This window comes from Neofelis nebulosa, chromosome 6 (genome assembly GCF_028018385.1).
Source record: "Neofelis nebulosa isolate mNeoNeb1 chromosome 6, mNeoNeb1.pri, whole genome shotgun sequence".
Classification (NCBI taxonomy): Eukaryota; Metazoa; Chordata; class Mammalia; order Carnivora; family Felidae; genus Neofelis; species Neofelis nebulosa.
The window spans coordinates 33,394,246-33,413,917 of NC_080787.1; the positions used below are offsets into that span (position 1 = coordinate 33,394,246).

Below are 19,672 nucleotides of genomic sequence, written 5' to 3' on the forward strand. Positions count from 1 at the left end.
ACCTCTGAGCCGATATCTTGACAGGCCTTTAAATAATGAGTTAAATCACCTACTTGAGCCCTCACTGGGCATAAAGCTTGTTGCCATTCTTTATTAGATTAGCAAAACCCAGCAGCTGTAAGAGGAGATCCCATAAGCCCTCCCAAGAAATGGTTTTTATAATAACATCCTTTAGCCCATCCATGAAATCTACATCAGGTTCCTTAGGACTCTGTTTAACTTGAACAAAAGAGGTTGTAGCCTGTCCTGGGGTAGCCATTTTCTCCCAGGCACCAAGGCAGCACAACTAACTTGTATCACGGCTTGATCATCATACTGAAGCTGAACCTGTATGCCAAATCATTGTCCGGTCCGTTAAGTTGTTCTTGGGTAATGGGCATAGGAGCATTGGCGGTGGCATCACGCCAGGCCTGTATCTGTGCTTCCTCATCCCACCAAATTCTAAACTGCAAAAATTCAGAAGCACTTAGAACAATGCGATCTAGGACCCCCCCAGTCCCACAGAATGAGTCACTCTGAATTCGCTAAAGCAGACACCAATCCCAATGTATAACACCATATTGCGTGCAAGGCCGTTTCAAATCCTTAATGACCTTAAAACTTAAAGGTAATGATGATCAAGTCGTTGCCCTCCCTGAGGATATTGCTGACGTGGAGGAATTTGGGTAATGTTGACAGGATAAACTGCAGCTATACTAGCCATTAATTCAGTGTCCCCCCCCCCCCCCCCCAGGCTTAGCTTGTTGAAGCATCTGCATCATGGGGGAAACAGGAACTGCGATGCTCCCAGCAGACGTATCAAGAAATAGGTTTTTTGAATAAGCGGAACATTTAGTTTCCTCAACAGGATCGACTGGCTCAGGACCATGGGGCAGTGCGGGAGGCAGGTGTCCGGAGGCTTGAGATGTAACTATCTCTGGGCCATTAACCCGGGACCCCCGTAGGTTTCTGTCCCTCTGGTGGTGGGCCTAGGGGCTGGGCTCCCGGTCCTCATTATCCACAAGCTCATGATCACTTTCAGCCAGTGAGGGGTTGCAAGAACTAATGCCCCCTTCCCAGGATTCTGACTGCAAGGGCTGCAAAGCCAGGGAAATTAAATTACATAAAGACCATAAGGAGAGAGGGATTACTTCTCTTTGTTGATGAGCTCTGCCCACAGTACCTAAAACTAATTCCATAGTTTCTGATTCAAAGCATTTTTGCCAGAGGGCGTAACCAGTAACAATGTTTCTTTACCAAATAAAACAAATCCTCAAACGCTAACGGCTCACTTCTATGCCTGAGCTCTTTAATAAAGTCTGCAAGAGCTGAAGACATGAGTCCTAACTACAAGAGGTAGAATTCCCCATACTTACCCTGCAGAAATCCTGAAGGCTGAGCTTCCTGGCTCCAAAGTTCCCTTCGGTTCCTGTGGCACTTCTTCAGCAGTGTGGCAAACGTCCACCTTCAGGTCCCTATTCTGGTGCCAGCTGTAGAGAGACAGGGCCTGAAGGTGCCGTGAGTCAGCATGGGGCTGACTCTCCAGGAGCCGAAGCACTGGTCTCCTGGCTCAAGCCTCTTTTATTTTTGCAAATTGTTTGATAACAGCGAGCACATACAACGTAGTATTTGGCATCTTGACAGGCCGTGCACCTGCAGGGTATTCCATACTGGGTCATGAGTACATCTGGCACCAGACAAAACATTCTTATCCCAGGCCTGATGCCGGTATTATATCCTTCTGGAGAGAGCAAGCAGTCCCGGCATCCTTCTGTCCTGGGAATGGAACTGTTTTCAGTTTCTTGCTGTTTTGTCCCTTTCCTTCCAGACATTCTTACGGTGCCTCCTGCTTCTTGTTCTCCAACAGAATAAAAATGGGTATAAAACTTAGTATCTTCAACTTGGCAAAGGTGAAAGTAGGTGATGAGAGTGTCCAACAGAGGGTCGGGAAAATACACTGTCATAAAGGATAATGGGAGTGAAGACTGGTATAAAAATTTTCAAGGGTTCTGCAAAATGTCTCCACAATTTAAGTGTGCTGATACTGTGACATAGACATTCTCTTTTAGGAGTTTATCCTTTTTAAAAAATAATTTATTTATTTATTTTGAGGAAAATGAGAAAGAGTGCACGCAGGAGCGGGGAGAGGGGCAAAGAGAGAGAGGAGACAGAATCCCAAGCAGTCGGACGCCAGGCTGGGTCTCAGGAACCCAGAGATCATGAGCTGAGGTGAAATCAAGAGGCTCATGCTTACAGCACTAAGCCGTACTGGTAGGAGTGTATCCTAAGGAGATAATCACATATGTTCTCAAATGTATATTTTCAGAGGGATGCCTGGGTGACTTGGTCAAGTGCCGGACTTCGGCTCAGGTCATGATCTCAAGATTTGTGAGTGTGAGCCCCGTTCAGGCTCTGTGCTGATAGCTCAGAGCCTGGAGCCTGCCTTGGATTCTGTGTCTCTCCCTCTTTCTGCCCCTCCCCTTTTCTTGCTTTGCCTCTAAAAAATAAATAAACGTTAAAAAACTTCAACACTAGGGGCGCCTGGGTGGCTCAGTTGGTTAAGCCTCTGACTTCAGCTCAGGTCATAATCTCTCATGGTTTGTGAGTTCAAGCCCCGCATCAGGGCTCTGTGCTGACAGCATGGAGCCTGGAGCCTGCTTCAGATTCTGTGCCCCCCTCTTTCTCTACTGCCCCCTGACTCATGCTCTGTGTGTGTGTGTGTGTGTGTGTGTGTCTCTCTCTGTCTCTCTCTCAAAAGTAAATAAACCTTAAAAAATATTTAAAAGAAAAACTTTAACACTATATTTTCAGGGATGCTTCTTGAATTGTGGCTTAGAAAAACAAAGAATGGAACTATATCTAAGTGCTACAATCAATATGATAACGATAAGTATAAGTAGTGGAATACATCTCAGGCACTATCTCCATGTGATGTACACAGGGGTCAAAGTTAATCATCAAAGCAAACCCATGAGGCACCCCCTAGGGGATCCCTTTGTACACACAGGGAGAGGGAGACTCAGGGAGGATAAGAAGGTAGTGGAACCAGGGTTCAATCCAGAACATTTGCACTCAGAGGCTTTGTTGACTCATCTTTCTTTGGTTCTCTGTCCATCAGCAGGTGGGTATTGTTATGCCCAGAATTCGTGATCCCCAAAGACCACCAGGGAGGCGAGTCCGATGCAAAAGCAAAAGAGCCTTTATTCAAGCTAGCTCGAGCTCAATCCCCTACCTGGACTGACGCAGCAGTGAGATAAGGGGGAGAGAGAGCGAGTTTCAAAAGCACAAATGTTTTATTGGGGTCTAGGGGCAGTTGGTGAGGTAATGGCTGTGGCCTCAGCCGATTGGCTGGGGAAGGGTCAGAGTCCTGTTATGCAGGTCGCCCCGGCATGTTTTGATCGGGAAGTATGAAAGGGTGAGTGGGAGGTTACTCAAGGGGTGGAGGCATGGTCTGAGGTTTCTGCGATTTTCCCGGAAAGGGGGCATGTAGAGGACATAGTCACTCAGGTGGAGGACACAGAACAAGATGGAGTCGGCCGGCGTAGGTCCGCCCTTTCACTACTAATCTGTGGGGAAGAGACCTATGAAGTCAATGGGGAGCGTATATTAATATTCCTTATGTTTCCCTACTGCAACCAATATGATGTCCAAAGTGAATTATAATCCGGTAAAAGGGCTTGGACAACAAGAAAATGGGCATATTAAGCCAATTACTGCTGAAATGCAGCCTCCTTCTATGGAACTGGGATATCCTGTACAGAATTCAAATTTAGTGTAAGGGCCACTGTTCCTGAACAACGTTACGCCTTACCATCAAAATGGTTAACAAGTGTCCTGGTGTGGGTGGAACAGTGGCCCCTTTCAAAAAAGAAATCAGAGGCTTTAGAGCAATTAGTGCAAGGATGCCGGTCATATAGAAATGTCCACCAGTCCATGGAATTCTCCGGTGGTTGTGATAAAAAAAGATCTGGGAAATGGAGAATGTTAACGGACTTAAGGAAGGTAAACAAGGTTATATAACCTATGGGACCTTTGCAACCTGAGCTCCCATCCGCTACTATGATTCCTCAGAACTGGTCATTAATTATAGTAGATTTGAAAGACTGTTTTTTCACAATTCTACTACAGCCAGATGAGAGAGAAAAATTTGCTTTTTCTGTACCTTCATACAATCATATGATTTCTGTGCAACACTATCAATGGAAAGTGCTTCCACAAGGTATGCTTAATAGCCCTACTATGTGTCAGCATTTTGTTAATCTGCTGCTTTCACAATTATGAATTTGGTTTACACAGGTGTTGATTATCATTACATGGATGATATTCTTTTTGCTGCAGAAACGCTTACACAGGTAGAAGATCTTTATCAAGATGCTAGATTATTGTTGCCCAAATACGGCCTAATAATAGCAGAGGATAAGGTGCAAACCCAAGATCTCTTCCTTTATCTTGGTGCAAAAATTCACAAAGCAACCATCCTTCCCCAAAAAGTACAAATATGCTGAGATAATTTAAAAGCTTTAAATGATTTCCAGAAGTTACTTGAAGATATAAATTGGTTGCGACCTGCTTTGGGAATCCCAACTTCTAGCTTATCTCATCTTTTTGGAACATTAGCCCTTGATCCCAAACTTAACAGCCCTAGAGTCCTCACAAAAGAGGCAGAGGCTGAACTACAATTGATTAAAAATCATATTTAGAATTGTCAGCTCACTTGGATTCGACTTCATGTTCCTCTTCAATTACTGATTTTTCCTACTCCATGTTCTCCAACTGCGGTCTTACAGGAGGATGGGGGAATCATCGAATGGCTGTTTTTACCAAAAAAGGACACTAAAATTCTTACCATATATCTGAATAAAATTGGGAATATAATTTGCAGAGGCTGAATGCAACTACATGTGCTTTATGGTGGTGATCCTTCCTCTATAATAATTCCTTTATCATATCAACAAATTGATATGACTTACCAAACTAATATACAAAGGCAAATAGCCTTGTCTGATTACACAGGGAAGTTAGACAGTCACTATCCAAGGGACAAAATTTTATCATTTCTCAAGGCTACATCATGGATTTGGCCAAAGAGATTTTGAAACCAGCCTTTAGCCGATGCTGACACATATTTTACAGATGGAAATGGTCATGGTAGAGCTTCTATACATGGTCCTATTTCTAAGGTCTGACAGACACCCTATACATCTACCCAAAAGGCTGAATTAGCAGCCTTTATAAATTGTTGCATCTTGTACCTGCCTCCCTCAATGTTGTGACAGATTCACAATAAGTGTGGCTCACAGTCCTAAATATTGAAACCGCACATATTGTTCCATGAAATGAATTACATCGTCTGTTTTTGCATTTACAAGAATTAATACTCCATAGGCAACACCCTTTACATATCACTCATATTCGCAGTCATTCTAACCTTCCTGGACCATTAGCCTTAGGAAATTGCATTGCTGATGATTTATTACAAGGCACCTTACAGATGACATAACAGGAGCATATGCTTCACCATAGTAATGCCAGAGGACTTGCCCATAGACACACTGTAACACATGCTCAGTCAAAAGACACTGTTAGTGCCCATCCTTCTAGCGAGCCCCTCACTGTGGCTCCATACACCTCTGGAGTGAATCCTCATGGACTACAGGCAAATGAACTTTGGCAATCTGATGTTACCCACATTCCAGCTTTTGGTAAGCTCTCTTACGTGCGTGTTACTGTGGATACCTTCTCCAGATAGATCTGGGCCACGGAATGTACCAGAGAAAAGGCTATGCACGTCATTGCTCATTTTCTGGAAACCTTTGCAATTCTAGGTATCCCACAATGCATTCAAACTGATAATGGTCCTGCATATGTATCTCATAAGGTAGCCCGCTTCTTTGCAGCCCAACAAATTACTCCTTTTACTGGCATTCCCTATAACCCTCAAGGTCAAGGGATCATAGAACGCACTCATCAGGTACTTGAAAATATATTAATTAAACCAAAAGGGGAAAAAGAAGAAGGACTTAGACCGACACCACGGGACCAATTACATTGTACCTTATATACTTTAAACTTCTTGGACGCACAAGGACCCCATACATGTCCTGATGCTGAGGTACACTGGCACAAGCAAAAGGCCACCCCTGTTTATCACCTGGTATACTGGAAGGATGAGAAGGGACACTGGGAAAAGGGGGAGGTTGTTGTGTGGGGCAAATGGTATGCTTATGTCTTCACAGATCAAGGTTACCAGTGGTTACCCAGTCATGGCTTAAAACCCAAGCATGAGCCGATCCAAGCGACCTCAGTTCACCATGACTCCACTAGTCAAAGAGTTTCACAGAATGTCCATCCAGAAACTGATAATTGTGCCCAATGCACCACACCCTCTTCCGAGGCACATGAGGACCAGTAACCTCCTACTTGGGGACACGTTAACAGGTTGACACATGATGCTGAAAAAATATTGATGCAGACTTGCAGCCCACAAACTCCTGCTCACCTTTTCCTTGCAATGCTTGCGTTTATAACTACTACTGTAAGCAGTGATAACTATACTTCCTGGGCTTCTATCCCTCATCCACCTCTCAGTCAGGATATGACTCAATTGGTATGACTCTCCCATGCCGGTGTATACAAATGACACCGAATGGACACCTGGGCCATTTGACAGCAGAAGACCACGTAGGCCAAATGAAGAAGGTACTGTTATGGATGATTATACTATAGGGATTGAAGGTCCCCTATATGTTTTGGATATGGGAAACACAGCCTCAAAAGTCAGCCTCAAGCATGGCTATCTATTATTAAAAATGGAACCCGGCACAAACATATGTTCATACTATCAGCCCATTCTCTGACTGGCTCCAATCTTACAATTAATGACATTCCTCCGGTGTTTCCGTCTCGTGCTACTTGTACATTGTCAGAATGGGATGGATGGGTGACTTGGGAAGCATGTAGAGGGGACATAGGGCGAGTTCCTTTAAATACTTCCTATGGAAGCATCATTGATTGGAGCCTTATGGGCTCAGCTCGCATTAAAAATTCATTACAAAATCTACAATGGTGCGTTCATAATCATACTATCCGCACCATTCCTAATGGCTCAATTGTTTGGCACAGTGGGGGATTTTCTGCGCCCAGTCCTCATTTACAACCAGGAGCCTTACAAAAGCATCTATGGAAATTAACTGCTGCCCCCCACCCTTTCCATACCTGGAAGGGCACATAGTATAAAAACAGCTCCAGAAACATTTCTATTTTATCTTTCAAGGTCAATAGTACCTGGTACATACGGGCTTGTGTCCGTTTGCCATGCATACTATTAAAGGGACAGAGAGTTTGGATTGATTCTGATGCCCTTATAATCTGTGTTAACTGCTCATTATACATATATATGTTGTCTTAACAATTCTATACCCTTTACTCTGTCACCCGAAAGCTTATATTTATTTAGAGCACAACCTGGCCTGTGGCTGCCGGTTCAGGTGTCTTGACCATGGCAACATTGTTCAGAAATGTATCTGATGGACCACACTCTAGGGGAGTTCCTCATCGATCCCGATCCCAACCAGTTTGCTGGAATGCTTGTTGCAGCTCTCATAGGCATTATTGCTGTGACTGTGGCTGCAGCTACTGCGGCTGTCTCGTTGCACCAATCTGTGCAGACAGTACAATTTTTACAACAATGGCATGAGAAATCGCACCAACATTGGAAGACACAGCAGGATATTGACAGTAGACAGTCCAGTGAGATTGCAGGCCTACAACAGGCTGTGTGATGCTGCTGGGAGATCAGTTACTGAGCCTACAAAGACAAGTATCATTACAATGTGATTGGAACACTACATCAATAAGTGTAACCCCATTACCATTTAATAACACTAAATTTCCATGGAATGATGTTAGAGACACTTGCTTGGACAATCTAACATGTCTATGGACATTCAACATCTGCAAGCACAGATATATGAGACTTTCAAAAGAAATCTGGACATGTTATCTGGATCTAAGATCTTAGAAAGTATATCAGAGGGATGAGGAATATTAAACTCTATAGAGCATGTTAAGATTTTTAGCTTCTCTACTGCTATTCTGTTTATATTAATATGCGGTGTATTTATCATTGCATGTACAGTCTGGTGCCAGAGACGAGGAGCCTGTCAATGTATCGACCAACAGTTCTGGATATGCAATGTCCTCCTACAGTCCATTGTATACAGACAGAAAGGGGGAGATGCTGGAGAATAGGCTGGAAGCACCATAAGAATGTCCTGAAGGAAAGGGACAGAGCAGCAAGAAACTGAAGGAAGTTTCAATCCCAGGACAGAAAGCCACTGGGAGTTATGGTTCTCTCCAGAAGGACATCATCCGGGTGCCACCCTGGGGATAAGAATGTTTTATCTGGTGCCAGATGTACTCATGACCCAGTATGGAAAACACTGCAGGTACATGACCTGTCAATATGCCAAATACTATGTTGTATGTGCTTGCTGTTGTCAACAATTTGCAAAAATCAAAGAGGCTTGAGCCAGGGGACTGAGGCTTTGGCTCCTGGAGAGTCTTAGCCCCCTGCTTTGCAATCCTCTCATCACCACACCTCTAGGACCTGTCTCTCTACATATTCCACACTCTCATTTTCTTTGTGTTTATTTATTACCAATATAGGTGTGTGACATTTCGTGTCTTCCTTTCCAAAGTGTTCTCTAATATTTCTAATTCTCTTTTTTTTTTCTTATTATTTGAGTGTAGTTTACGCCCACTGTTCCATTCCTTTCAGGTTACAGCATAGTGACTCGTCATATAATCCAATAATTGCACTCTTGGGTGTTTACCCCCCTAAAAGTGAAAACACCAATTCTTTTATTTTTAAGGTTTATTTATTTTTTTGAGAGACAGAGAGAGAGTACACGAGCAGGGGAGGGGCAAAGAGAGAGGGAAAGGGAGGGAGAGAGAGAGAATCCCAAGCAGACTCAGTGCTGTCGGCCCAGAGCCTGATGCGGGGTCAACTTACAAACTGTGAGTGTACATGTCCACACTATGAAGCATTGTATAGACATTTAGATGCTATTTCCACATCAGAAATGATTTTTGTTTCACTGAGTTTTGAAACATTTAGAAATAGGAGTCCAAAGAAGTGTTTCTACTTTTCCGTTTTCCCTGTATCACCATCACGGGGCTGGAGGACCAGGTGCACAGGGACACAGACACCTCAGCAATGACACTGGCCCTGAGCTCTCCTCTCCTGCAATCCTGCCTCATCCCTGAGCCTGACCCCTGTGGACTCCAGGGTTGCTCAGAACCTTTTTCCTCTCCCCACTGATGCCCAGGATTCTGCTCAGACATGTCTACCAGACTTACAGTCCAGACCCCACTCAGGCTTTTCAGTCAGAATCCACCTGAGAGCAGAGCAGTGGGGGATGTCCCCTTACCTTCCACCCCATGTGCGGCCATAGGACTAAGGAAAGAACCCCAGCTGCCTTTCTCCTCAGCCAGGCCCTCCCTAGGTCTCCTTGAGCTCCAGCACCTGGACAGTGTTGTGGACACCAGGGGGCGCCCTCATCCCACATGATGTTCAGCGTTTGAGGTTCTTCTAAAAGTCCCACTGATACAACCTGTGTCCACCCATAGACAAATGGGTAAGGAAGATGTGTGGTATATACACACATATACAAACACACATGATAGAATATTATGCAGCCACAAAAAGGATGAGATCTTGCCACTTGTGACAACGTGGATGGACAAACAGGGCAGTGTGTCTGCTACGTGAAAGAAATCAGACTGAGAAGACAAGTACCACATGATCTCACTCCTGTGTGGAACTTACAAAACAAGACAAATGAATAAATAGACAAGCAAAGAGCAGAATCAGACCTATAAATACAGAGAACTCACGGATGACTGCCAGAGGGAAGGAGGTTGGGAGGATGGGCACAGTGGGTGAGGGGAGTGGGAGACACAGGCTCCAGTTATGGAAGGAACAGGTCTTAGGAATAAAAGGCACAGCACAGGGAATATCATGAGTGATACTGTAACATCACTGTCTGGTGACAGGTGGCAGCTACACTCTGGTGAGCACAGCATGGTGTAGACAGAGGGTGAAGGTCCCCTGGGTGGCAGTGGGTTCTCCGCTCATAGTCCCAGGGTCATGGGATCCAGCCCTGCAGGAATCAGCCTGCTTGAGATTCTCTTATTCCCTCTCTCTCTCTCTCTCTTTCTTTCTTTCTTTCTCTCTCTCTCTCTCTCTCTCTCTCTCTCTCTCTCTCTCTCTCCCCCTCTCTGCCTCTCTTACCTGCTCTGGCTGTGTCTCTGTCAAAAAAAAGAAAATGTATACAAAATTTGAGTCACTGTGTTGTACACCTGTAACTAACATAATCGTGTCTTTCAGCTATATTCAAAGTTAAAATATTTTTTAAAAGAAATTAATTAGGAAGTATAACTGTAGGGGTGCCTTGGTAGGTAAGTTGGTTGGGCATCCGACTCTTGATTTCATCTCAGGTCATGTATGATCTCCTGGTTCCTGGGTGTGAGACCTGCATCCGGCTCTGTGAAATGGTGCGTCCTCTCCCATGACTGCAACTGCAGAGAAAACATGCACAGTTACAATAAGGCATGGGAAGGCTAAGTGAGACTGGCAGAAACACAGACCCCTATACACGCAGGTGTTCGTGTGGTGTGTGGGGACAGAGGAGAGACTGAGGTGCAAAAAAAAATTAATTGACTGAGGTGCAAAAAAAAATTAATTGAATGATAGAGGAAAGGGACCGGACATAGAAATGAAGAAAACATCCCAACATGGCATCAAGGTTGTGGGACATAAACTTGTCAGGCACCCATTAGGCATCAGGCACCATTGCCTGCACTACATGGTTCAAGACAAAGTCTCTAAGGAACAAGGAGACTCTGAAGAGTTGGAGGAACCAATTTCATGGGATCAATACTCACTGGAGGAGAAAATGTTCATCTCATCAGGCCGCTCACTGCTATTGCCCTCAGTGTGACCCTGCACCTCACTGAGGATCTTTTCACTTGACACAAATGTGATGGCCAAGCCCTTGGGGGAACTGGCCTGCTCAGGCCTCCTGGAAGGAGACAGAGGGTAGCACTGGAAGACCCCAAAGTAGGAAGACACGCAAAAGGAGGGACGAGGGTGTAATGTATGAATACATAGGAAATCAGGGGCTGGGAGAGGACACTGGGAGGTCCGTGTGGGTGTGCAGCTTACAGGTAGGTGTTGGAATCGCCAGGCCGGTGGTAGTTGATGGCAGAGTTCACCTGCTTAATGTCCATGCCTTGGCCACATAGGTTGCTGGCCACAAGAATTCGTTATTGAAGACCTTTAAACTACTGTGACCAAGAAAGCCTTTGTCAGAAAGACAATCATAAAAATGTTCACAGTCCTTTATCTCAGGGGTCTCATTTCTTCCCAACGACACAAGACATCTTTCTATCTCTCACTCACCTCTCCTCCCAGGGTGTCCCATAGTGGATGGCAATGGCTGGGAAGTTCTGCTCCACCAGGAGCTGGGCCAATGCCATGCTACCCTGAGCAGACTTCACAAAGATTTCGCCTGTGTGTGGAGAGTAGGGGGATGTGGACCCATGGGTGTGTGTGGAGGGGAGAGTGACAATGTGCCAGAGTGGGAGATTTCCGGAAGTATACCCTCCACATGAATCCCACTAAGTCCCTCTTATTTCCTGCTACATGATTCCTTTTTTCTTCTAAAGACAATTACTCTTCCTTTCTCTCCTTTGCTTCAGTTTTTCCTCAGCAAATCGGCCTCTGAGGCAATACAGAGAATAGTAACCAAATCTGGCAGACATGTTAGGAGACAGGAATGAGATACTCCATGACAAGGGGATAAGTTTTGGAACTAGGGTCTGGAACGACCATGAACAATATTCCTGCTTGTGAAATATTAAACCTAAGACCTACTCTAAATCTGGGAGTAGTTTTAGTGTGAAAAAGTTGCACAATCCGTAAGCTGAGAGAAAGCTTCTCCTCAGGGTGTGATACAAGAAGAAATAAATATATTTAAGAACCCTAACAGGGCCAATGTATATGGGAATATTTAAGGATTTAAAAGTCCTTCCAGATTTTTTTAAAAGTTTATTTATTTATTTTAAGACAGAGAGAGACAGAGTGAGTATGAGCAGGGAGGGGCAGAGACAGAGACAGAGACAGAGAGATCAAGAGAGAGAATCCCAAGCAGGCTCCACGCTGTCAGCGCAGAGACTGACAGAGGGCTCCATCTCACAAGCCATGAAATCAGGAGTACGACACTTTAATTATTATTGATGGGTGTTAGCTACTTTAAAATATGCAATTGAAGACAGAAGAAACTGAGCCCCCCACATCGGGAACTGGTCTGACAGTGACAGCTGTGCCTCAGTGTGGTCAGAAGCTGACTGATGCCACCACTGGGCCATATTATTCCTGTGGGACATGAGCCAGTCATCTCACGGAACATAAACAGCACACAAGGAGACTCGGAAACCATGACATTACTTTATCTAGAGACAAAAACAAGGCGCTGTGCGACCCACAAAACACCAAACATCTCCCTGTGCTGGTTACTGAGCAATCACTGCTTTTTACCATTTCTTTGTTTATCTCAAGTTTTTATTTAAATTCCAGTTAGTTAACATACAGTTTAATATTAGTTTCAAGAGTAGAATTGAGTGATTCATCCCTTACATACAACACCCAGTGCTCATCACAAGTGCCCTCCTTAGAACCCATCACCCATGAGCCCGTCCCATTTAACCTGTGACCCACCCAGAAGCTTGACAGCTTCTCAGTACTAACCACCTTGTCTGTTGGGATTTGTGGTAATATTAAAACAAATGACTTTCTTTAATTTTTTTTTAACGTTTATTCATTTTTGAGAGAAAGAGAGAGACAGAGTGCAAGCAGGGGTAGGGCAGAGAGACAGGGAGACACAGAATCCTAAGCAGGCTCCAGGCTCCGAGCTGTTAACACGGAGTCCCATGCGGGGCTTGAACTCATGGGCCGTGAGATCTTGACCTGAGCCCAAGCCAGATGCTTAACCAACTGAGCCAACCAGGTGCCCCAAAACAAATGACTTTTGATAATTTGATTCCACTCTAATCAATGCTGGAACATCTATATTACTTAGTGAAACAACACACAACACGTTACTTAAAAACAATTATGCATTAGGACAAGATCCGTTCCATGTGCAGATGGACCTATGGAGTTAATGTAACACAGAAAGACACACTCAATGATACTGTTTCAGGTCCCAGTTTGCAAATAACCTCAGAGAAACTACACATTGTGTAGATTTAAGTATCAAAGATGAATATCCATAATTATCTGAAAAGGTTATAACACATACTATTCTCCTATATTTGGTCAAGGACATAAATTTTTTCATATACTTCGAACAAGACAACACAATAGATGCAGAAGCAAATCTGAACATCCAGTGGTCTTCTAACGAGACAGACAAGAAAGAGACTTCCAATGAAAGAAAACCACCCTTCTCACTGCCCCTTTTATTTGGGACATTGTCACTTGCCATACAAACAATATTTCTGTTTTCATATGATTGTAAATGAATTAATAAATACTTGAACCGGTTTTATTCCTACTGTGGTAAATATGGATCGATACAATCCACAGACACACAATTATCCCTGGGATCCTCACTAATTTGTAAGACTGTAGAGATATCCTGAGAACAAAATGCTGGAGAATCAGTGACTCACACAGCTCCCGGTCCACGGCTCAGGGACACAGTGGGACTAAGAGCGCTCTGTGCAGTAGGTGAGGCGTCCAGGCCAAGTCCCAGGTCCCCAGGCCCGCCTCTCAGGGACTCTGGCCCCAGGGCGGCGTCGGGGGCGGGGAAGCCCAGTGTTGGGGAGTCCCCATCTGCCCTGGTTTCACTTCTCCCAGTCACAACCCGTGTCAGGTCCTTCTGCCTGGATACTGATGACGCGGCCTCGGTTCACACTCCTATTAGTGTCTGATTTCCGAAGAAGCCAATCAGCGGCACCGCGGTTCCGGGGTATCAAGTTTCCGCACCCGCCACTCACATTTCAACCCAGACCCCAAGGATGCCGGTCGTGATGCCCACAACTCTGCTCCTGCTGCTGTCGGGGGCCCTGGCCGTGACCCAGGCCTGGGCGGGTGAGTGCGGGGTCGGGAGGAAAGGGACTCTGTGGGGCAGGAGCGAGGAGACCGCCCGGGGGGACGCGGAACCTCTGGGGAGGCAACTGTCCACCGCCGCAACCCCAGACCCCCACCCGCCTCCTGCCCCGACCCGGCCTGCCCTCCCCCGACCCTCCCGGACTCCGCCCTGCTCTCCCCTACTCAGGTCCTCCTCCCCCTGCCCTCCCGGCCGACTCCCCCTGGGACCCGGGCCCCGCGCGGGGAGGAGGGTCGGGCGGGGTCTCAGCGCCTCCGTGCCCGCAGGCTCCCACTCCCTGAGGTATTTCTACACCGCGGTGTCCCGGCCCGGCCTCGGGGAGCCCCGCTTCATCGCCGTGGGCTACGTGGACGACACGCAGTTCGTGCGGTTCGACACCGACGCCCCGAATCCGAGGATGGAGCCGCGGGCCCCGTGGGTGGAGCAAGAGGGGCCGGAGTATTGGGACCGGGAGACGCGGAACGCGAAAAACAGCGCACAGACTTTAACAGTGAGCTTGCACATCACGCGCGGCTACTACAACCAGAGCGAGTCCGGTGAGCGACGCGGGCCCGGGTCCAGGTCACGACCCCCACCCCACGGACGGGCCGGGGTCGCCCGATTCTCAGGGTCAGAGCGCTGCCCCGAGGCCTCGAGACCCTCGTCCCACGACCCTGGAAGAGCCCGAGGGAGCTTTTAGGCGGGTTTACTTTCGGTTTCACCTTATTCACTGCTGCTCTGGGGGCGGGGACAGGGTCGCACAACATCCAGTGGACGTATGGCTGTGACGTCGGACCGGACGGCCGCCTCCTCCGCGGGTACAGTCTGGAGTCCTATGATGGCAAGGATTACATCGCCCTGAACGAGGACCTGCGCTCCTGGACCGCGGCGGACACAGCGGCGCAGATCACCCGCCGCAAGTGGGAGGTTGCTGGTGGGGCAGAGCGCTGGAGGAACTACCTGGAGGGCACGTGCGTGGAGTGGCTCGCCAAATACCTGGAGATGGGGAAGGAGACGCTGCTGCGCGCAGGTACCGGGACCGCGGGGCCTCCCTAATCTCCCCTCCATTGGGGCTGGCTGCCCATGAGGAAGGGAAAATGGACTTAGTGTCAGAACGGCGCCCCTCCCACGGGTAGGAAGAGGGAGATCCGCCTCGAAGTTCATATTCCTACTAGAGGCTTACTCCCCTAGAGGGTGCTTTTCTCTAAAACACAGGCAGGTATCCAGTCTCTCCCTGGGATGCAGGTTGAGACCATCCCTGAAATAACCCATCAGCAGTTCCCTCTGACCCTGGCAGCCACCTTGTGAACCATGACCTTCCCTCTCAAGGCCTTGATCTCCCTGAGAACATCTTTGGAGATCTGACTCCGGGTTTCGGAATCATTCACCCTCCACCACAGTCAGAACTATAGTGTGTTCCCCACTTTAGACCTGCAGCCTCCCACCCAGGCTCTCTCCCTATTCCAGAACTTAACAAGGATCAGGAGATCCCAAAAGCTCGATTGATGTCTGGGTTTTGTGCTTCATCCATCCAGACCAGTTGTCCTGTCCACCTCAGGATGGTCACGTGGATGCAGTTTCAGTGGCCCATAAAGCTAAACCACAGTGTGGATTCTCTGTTTCTTCTTCCTCAGAATCTCCCAAAACACACGTGACCCGCCACCAGATCTCTGACCGTGAGGTGACCCTGAGGTGCTGGGCCCTGGGCTTCTACCCTGCGGAGATCACCCTGACCTGGCAGCGTGATGGGCAGGACCACACCCAGGACGCAGAGCTTGTGGACACCAGGCCTGCGGGAGATGGGACCTTCCAGAAGTGGGCGGCTGTGGTGGTGTCTTCTGGAGAGGAGCAGAGATACACGTGCCATGTGCAGCACGAGGGACTGACCGAGCCCATCACCCTGAGATGGGGTAAGGAAGGTTTGGGGTAGAGCCCCATGTTAGGGAAAGCAGGGCCCTTCTGGAAATTTCAGAGTCAGGACTGAAGCCAGAGGTCTGGGCCCCTCACCTTCCTTCCCTTTCCAGAGCCATCCTCTCAGCCCTCCATCCCCATCCCGGGCATCATTGCTGGTGTGGTTGTCCTTGTGGTCACTGTGGTGGTTGGAGCTGTGATCTGGAGGAAGAAGTTTTCAGGTAGGAACAGAGTGGGGGGATGTGAGTTCTCTTGTCCCACTGGGGGGTTTCCTAGGTAGCACATTGTCCTGCCTGGTTCCTGGGCAGTTCCATCCACACACATGTAGCTGCCCACTCTGGAGCCATTACTAACATTCACTTTGTAGCAAAGCACTTGTGAAAATGAAGAACAGATTTTCACTTGGTAATTTTGGGGACAGGGACCCGATTCCCAGCAGTGACAGGACAGAGAGGAAGGTCCCTGCTGAGGCCAGACCTCAAGCAAGTCAGGTGGTCCTGTGATGCCACAACTCTTTCTTCATGTGTCCCAATCTTGTCCTGGGTCTTCAGTCAACATTCTGGAAACTTCGTTGTGGACAAGGACTAGGAGGTTGCTCTAGGATCACATGGCCCACCTGTCCCAGGTCTCTAACATGCTATTTTCTTCCACAGGAGGAAAAGGACCAAGCTATTCTCATGCTGCACGTAAGTGTGGAGGGGGGTGATCCCTGAAACCTGGGATAGTGTAGACAGGACCCCATGGGGAGCTCACCCCTGCCCCCCTGCCCATAGCTGCTCCTTTAGTCTCATCTCCCGTGGCTCTGATCATGTCCTGTTTGTTCTACCCCAGGCGATGACAGTACTCAGGGCTCTGATTCATCTCTAATGGCTCCTAAAGGTAAGACTCTGGAGGGTGAAGTGGGGAGGAGTGGTGGCACTAGGGACACTTTGAGCATGTGGGGGGGGGGGGCTGTTGAGTTTGTGGCACTTATGTGACTGACCTAAATGTGTTCATGATGACTTTTTGTCACAGTGTGAGACCCACTGCTTTTGGTGGACTGAGCGATGCAGGATCTGTTCACACTCCCACTTGGTGACATCGAGGTCCCCTGACTTTCTTCAGATGGTGTCAGATGTGTCTGTGTTCCTATTAGCATATTGTGAGGATGCAGGAGAGTGGCCCCCATGCCCACCATGACCCCTCCCATACTGATTCGTGTTCTGTCTCCATTCCTGTCTTTACTTCATGTTGGCCTGAAAACTGACACCTTACTTCCCCTACTGAAAATGAGAATCCAGATATGAATTTGTGTTTTGTAATTCTGGGTATGTGGGGATGATGAGGTAATAAATAAGAAAATTTGTAAAATTGCAAGAGAAAATAAATGAAAGCACTGAGAACCTTCCAGAACCCGCTGTTTCCTGTACTGTGTCTGTTGCAGGTGTGGACAGGAGAGGGCTGGAGGAGCCGAGCGTGGACGGGGCCTGAGTCCAGTCGGTGCTCAGTGCATAATTAGTGTGACATGCTCCCTCCTCAGCTGGGTCATGTCTCTGCTCCTTGTCCTTGCCCCTTTTGTGGAACTGTGTCTCACCAGGACCATGACTACAGGGACGTGGATGTCATCTGTCACCAGGACCTTGTGAAGCAAGAGCTTCCTGTGACTGGGTCAGCCCAGGCTCCATCCTGGGTCGTGACCTCAGCCCCATCTTTGGGTGTCCCCCCCCCCCATTGTTTCTATGGAGCATCAGGCCTGTTCTTGCTCTTGTGTCCAAGTTCCTGTCTCATTCTCCCCAGGTGACCCCGGTGGCTGCAGCACCAGGAGTTCTTTGGACTCTTGTTCTCACAGGCCTTGGTGGCCCCTGCACACAGGAGTCTCTGGGGTGTGGAGAGATGAATTTTCAGATTGATCCATCTCCTCCCTCTAGAGCTGTCTTCTGGATTATTCTTTAGATTCTGGAGGTCGAGAGGAAACTGGGAGTTTCTCATCCTTCTTCAACTTAATTTACTTTCTCCCTTCCCTGTCTCTCTGCCCCCTCTCCCTGCCCTTAATTCTAGTGATGCTGGTTCTTGCTCCCATCCAAGTTCATGGATGTATAAAGAAGGGTCTAATGTAGATTTCTATTTAGTTGGAGAAAGGGCCCCATGGAGCCTAAGTACAGTGACTCTGAAGACAGGACTATAACTGTGTGCTGTGCTGTGCAGGGGAAACTGTGGGACGGGGGAGCTGAGCAGAAAGAGGGAGGGGGGAGCAGCCCTGGGGGAAAGTAGAGGCGGCACTGATGGTGAGGTGGGGGCACTTTGTGCGGGAGCTGCCACGGACCGGCTGTGCCTGAGGCTCATCCAGAAGACAGAGGTCCTCTCCGCTGACCACTTGTTCCACTGATAATGTCGTGTACCACGTGAAGGACCCACTATTTTTTCATCTAAGACACCTCAGTGACTAAGAAGAGGCAAACGTGCTGGTCTTGTGGAGAATATGTCCTAGAGGTGAGGGACAGACTCCACTTGACCCTGGAACAATGTGGGGACTGAAGGCAATGACCCCATTGTGCAGTCAGAACTCCAAGTGTAACTTTCAACTTTCCTGAAACTTAACTACTACTACTAATAACCTACTGTTGCTAAGAAGTCTTACTGAAAACAGGAACAGTCATTTAACACATATTTTGTACGTTACATGTATATGTAACATGTATTCTTACAATAAATTAGGCTGGAGAAAATAGTAAGAAAGCATAAGAGAAAGTGCATTGACAGCACTTGTTGTAAAAAGGTCCACATATCGTTGGATGTGCCCAGTTCAAACCAGTGTAATTCAGAGTCAACTGTATATTGTATAAATGTGGTAAATAAGGGAAGTGTTTAAATTGGAAATTGGTAGGTGCTTTGAGGAAGGTGACCCAGAGAGTTACCTGTGTGGGGACAGGGAAGGTGGCTACTTTACTAGGGTGGTAAGTGTGAGCCTCACTGGGAAGCTGACCTCAGGAGAGGTGTGCAGGACACAAGGAATTGTTGAAGAGAATGTCTCAGGGAGTTTTTTCCAGGCAGGGGAATCTCCAGGCACATGCAGTAGGGCAGGAGCGTGTCCTTGTTCAAGGAAGGGTGAGAGGCCACTGTGGCTGGCGCAGAGAGCATGTGAAATGCACTCAGATGTCTAGGTTAGGATTTGAAGGCAACCATGAAATGGCCAGTGTGGAGGTACAGTTGAGGAATCCTCAGAGCAATGGGTGCTGTCTTTCTCTCTCTCTCTCTCTCTCTCTCTCTCTGTCTCTCTCTCTCTCTCCCATATATATGTTCAATTATACACATCTATACAAACCTCCATACATAAATACCCATACACATTTCTATGGGATTGTGAACCCACCCAGAGAGACAGACACACAATCACATAACGCACTCCCTTCACATTTGCCATTTCAACTGGGGTCTGGCTGACTCCCACTTCATCTTTTTAAAAGTCTTAGTATCTTGAGGGAGAAAAACCAGAGAATATTTGTCTCACTAGAAAGAATCCCACTCCCTAGGGACTCTGGTACTTTCTGGATCTCAGCATGCCTGCTCCTGGAGCTCTCCTAAGTGAGTGGGAGATGTGACCTTAGATTGAGATCCTGGAATCCAGCGGCAGCCATGTGCACTGCCCA

At 47.4% G+C, this 19,672-nt stretch overlaps 2 protein-coding genes and 1 long non-coding RNA gene across 5 annotated transcripts in view; 1 reads left to right on the forward strand and 2 right to left on the reverse strand.

Annotated features, from left to right (window-relative positions):
- Positions 1-19,672, reverse strand: part of LOC131515327 (class I histocompatibility antigen, Gogo-B*0101 alpha chain-like) — a 554,762-nt gene that overhangs the window by 331,543 nt on the left and 203,547 nt on the right. The window lies entirely within an intron of this gene.
- On the reverse strand, positions 8,869-13,895 carry LOC131515347 (uncharacterized). The gene is made up of 4 exons (XR_009263583.1): positions 13,717-13,895; positions 11,207-11,328; positions 10,927-11,063; positions 8,869-10,560 (listed from the first exon to the last, which is right to left on the reverse strand). It is a non-coding gene; the product is annotated as an uncharacterized LOC131515347 (long non-coding RNA).
- LOC131515330 (DLA class I histocompatibility antigen, A9/A9 alpha chain-like) overlaps positions 13,984-19,672 on the forward strand; it is a 114,256-nt gene continuing 108,567 nt past the window's right edge. For 2 of the 3 annotated variants that reach the window (XR_009263562.1, XR_009263563.1), the window contains exons 1-8: positions 13,984-14,137; positions 14,423-14,692; positions 14,890-15,165; positions 15,770-16,045; positions 16,160-16,267; positions 16,700-16,732; positions 16,878-16,925; positions 17,061-17,131. Coding sequence is in view for 1 of the 3 variants with exons in the window: in XM_058736103.1 (XP_058592086.1) it covers positions 14,065-14,137; positions 14,423-14,692; positions 14,890-15,165; positions 15,770-16,045; positions 16,160-16,267; positions 16,700-16,732; positions 16,878-16,925; positions 17,061-17,065 (1,089 nt within the window). In the remaining 2 variants the exon portion in view is untranslated. Of the gene's footprint in view, positions 14,138-14,422; positions 14,693-14,889; positions 15,166-15,769; positions 16,046-16,159; positions 16,268-16,699; positions 16,733-16,877; positions 16,926-17,060; positions 17,439-19,672 lie in introns of those variants that run through there. The other variant, XM_058736103.1, reaches the window with a different exon arrangement.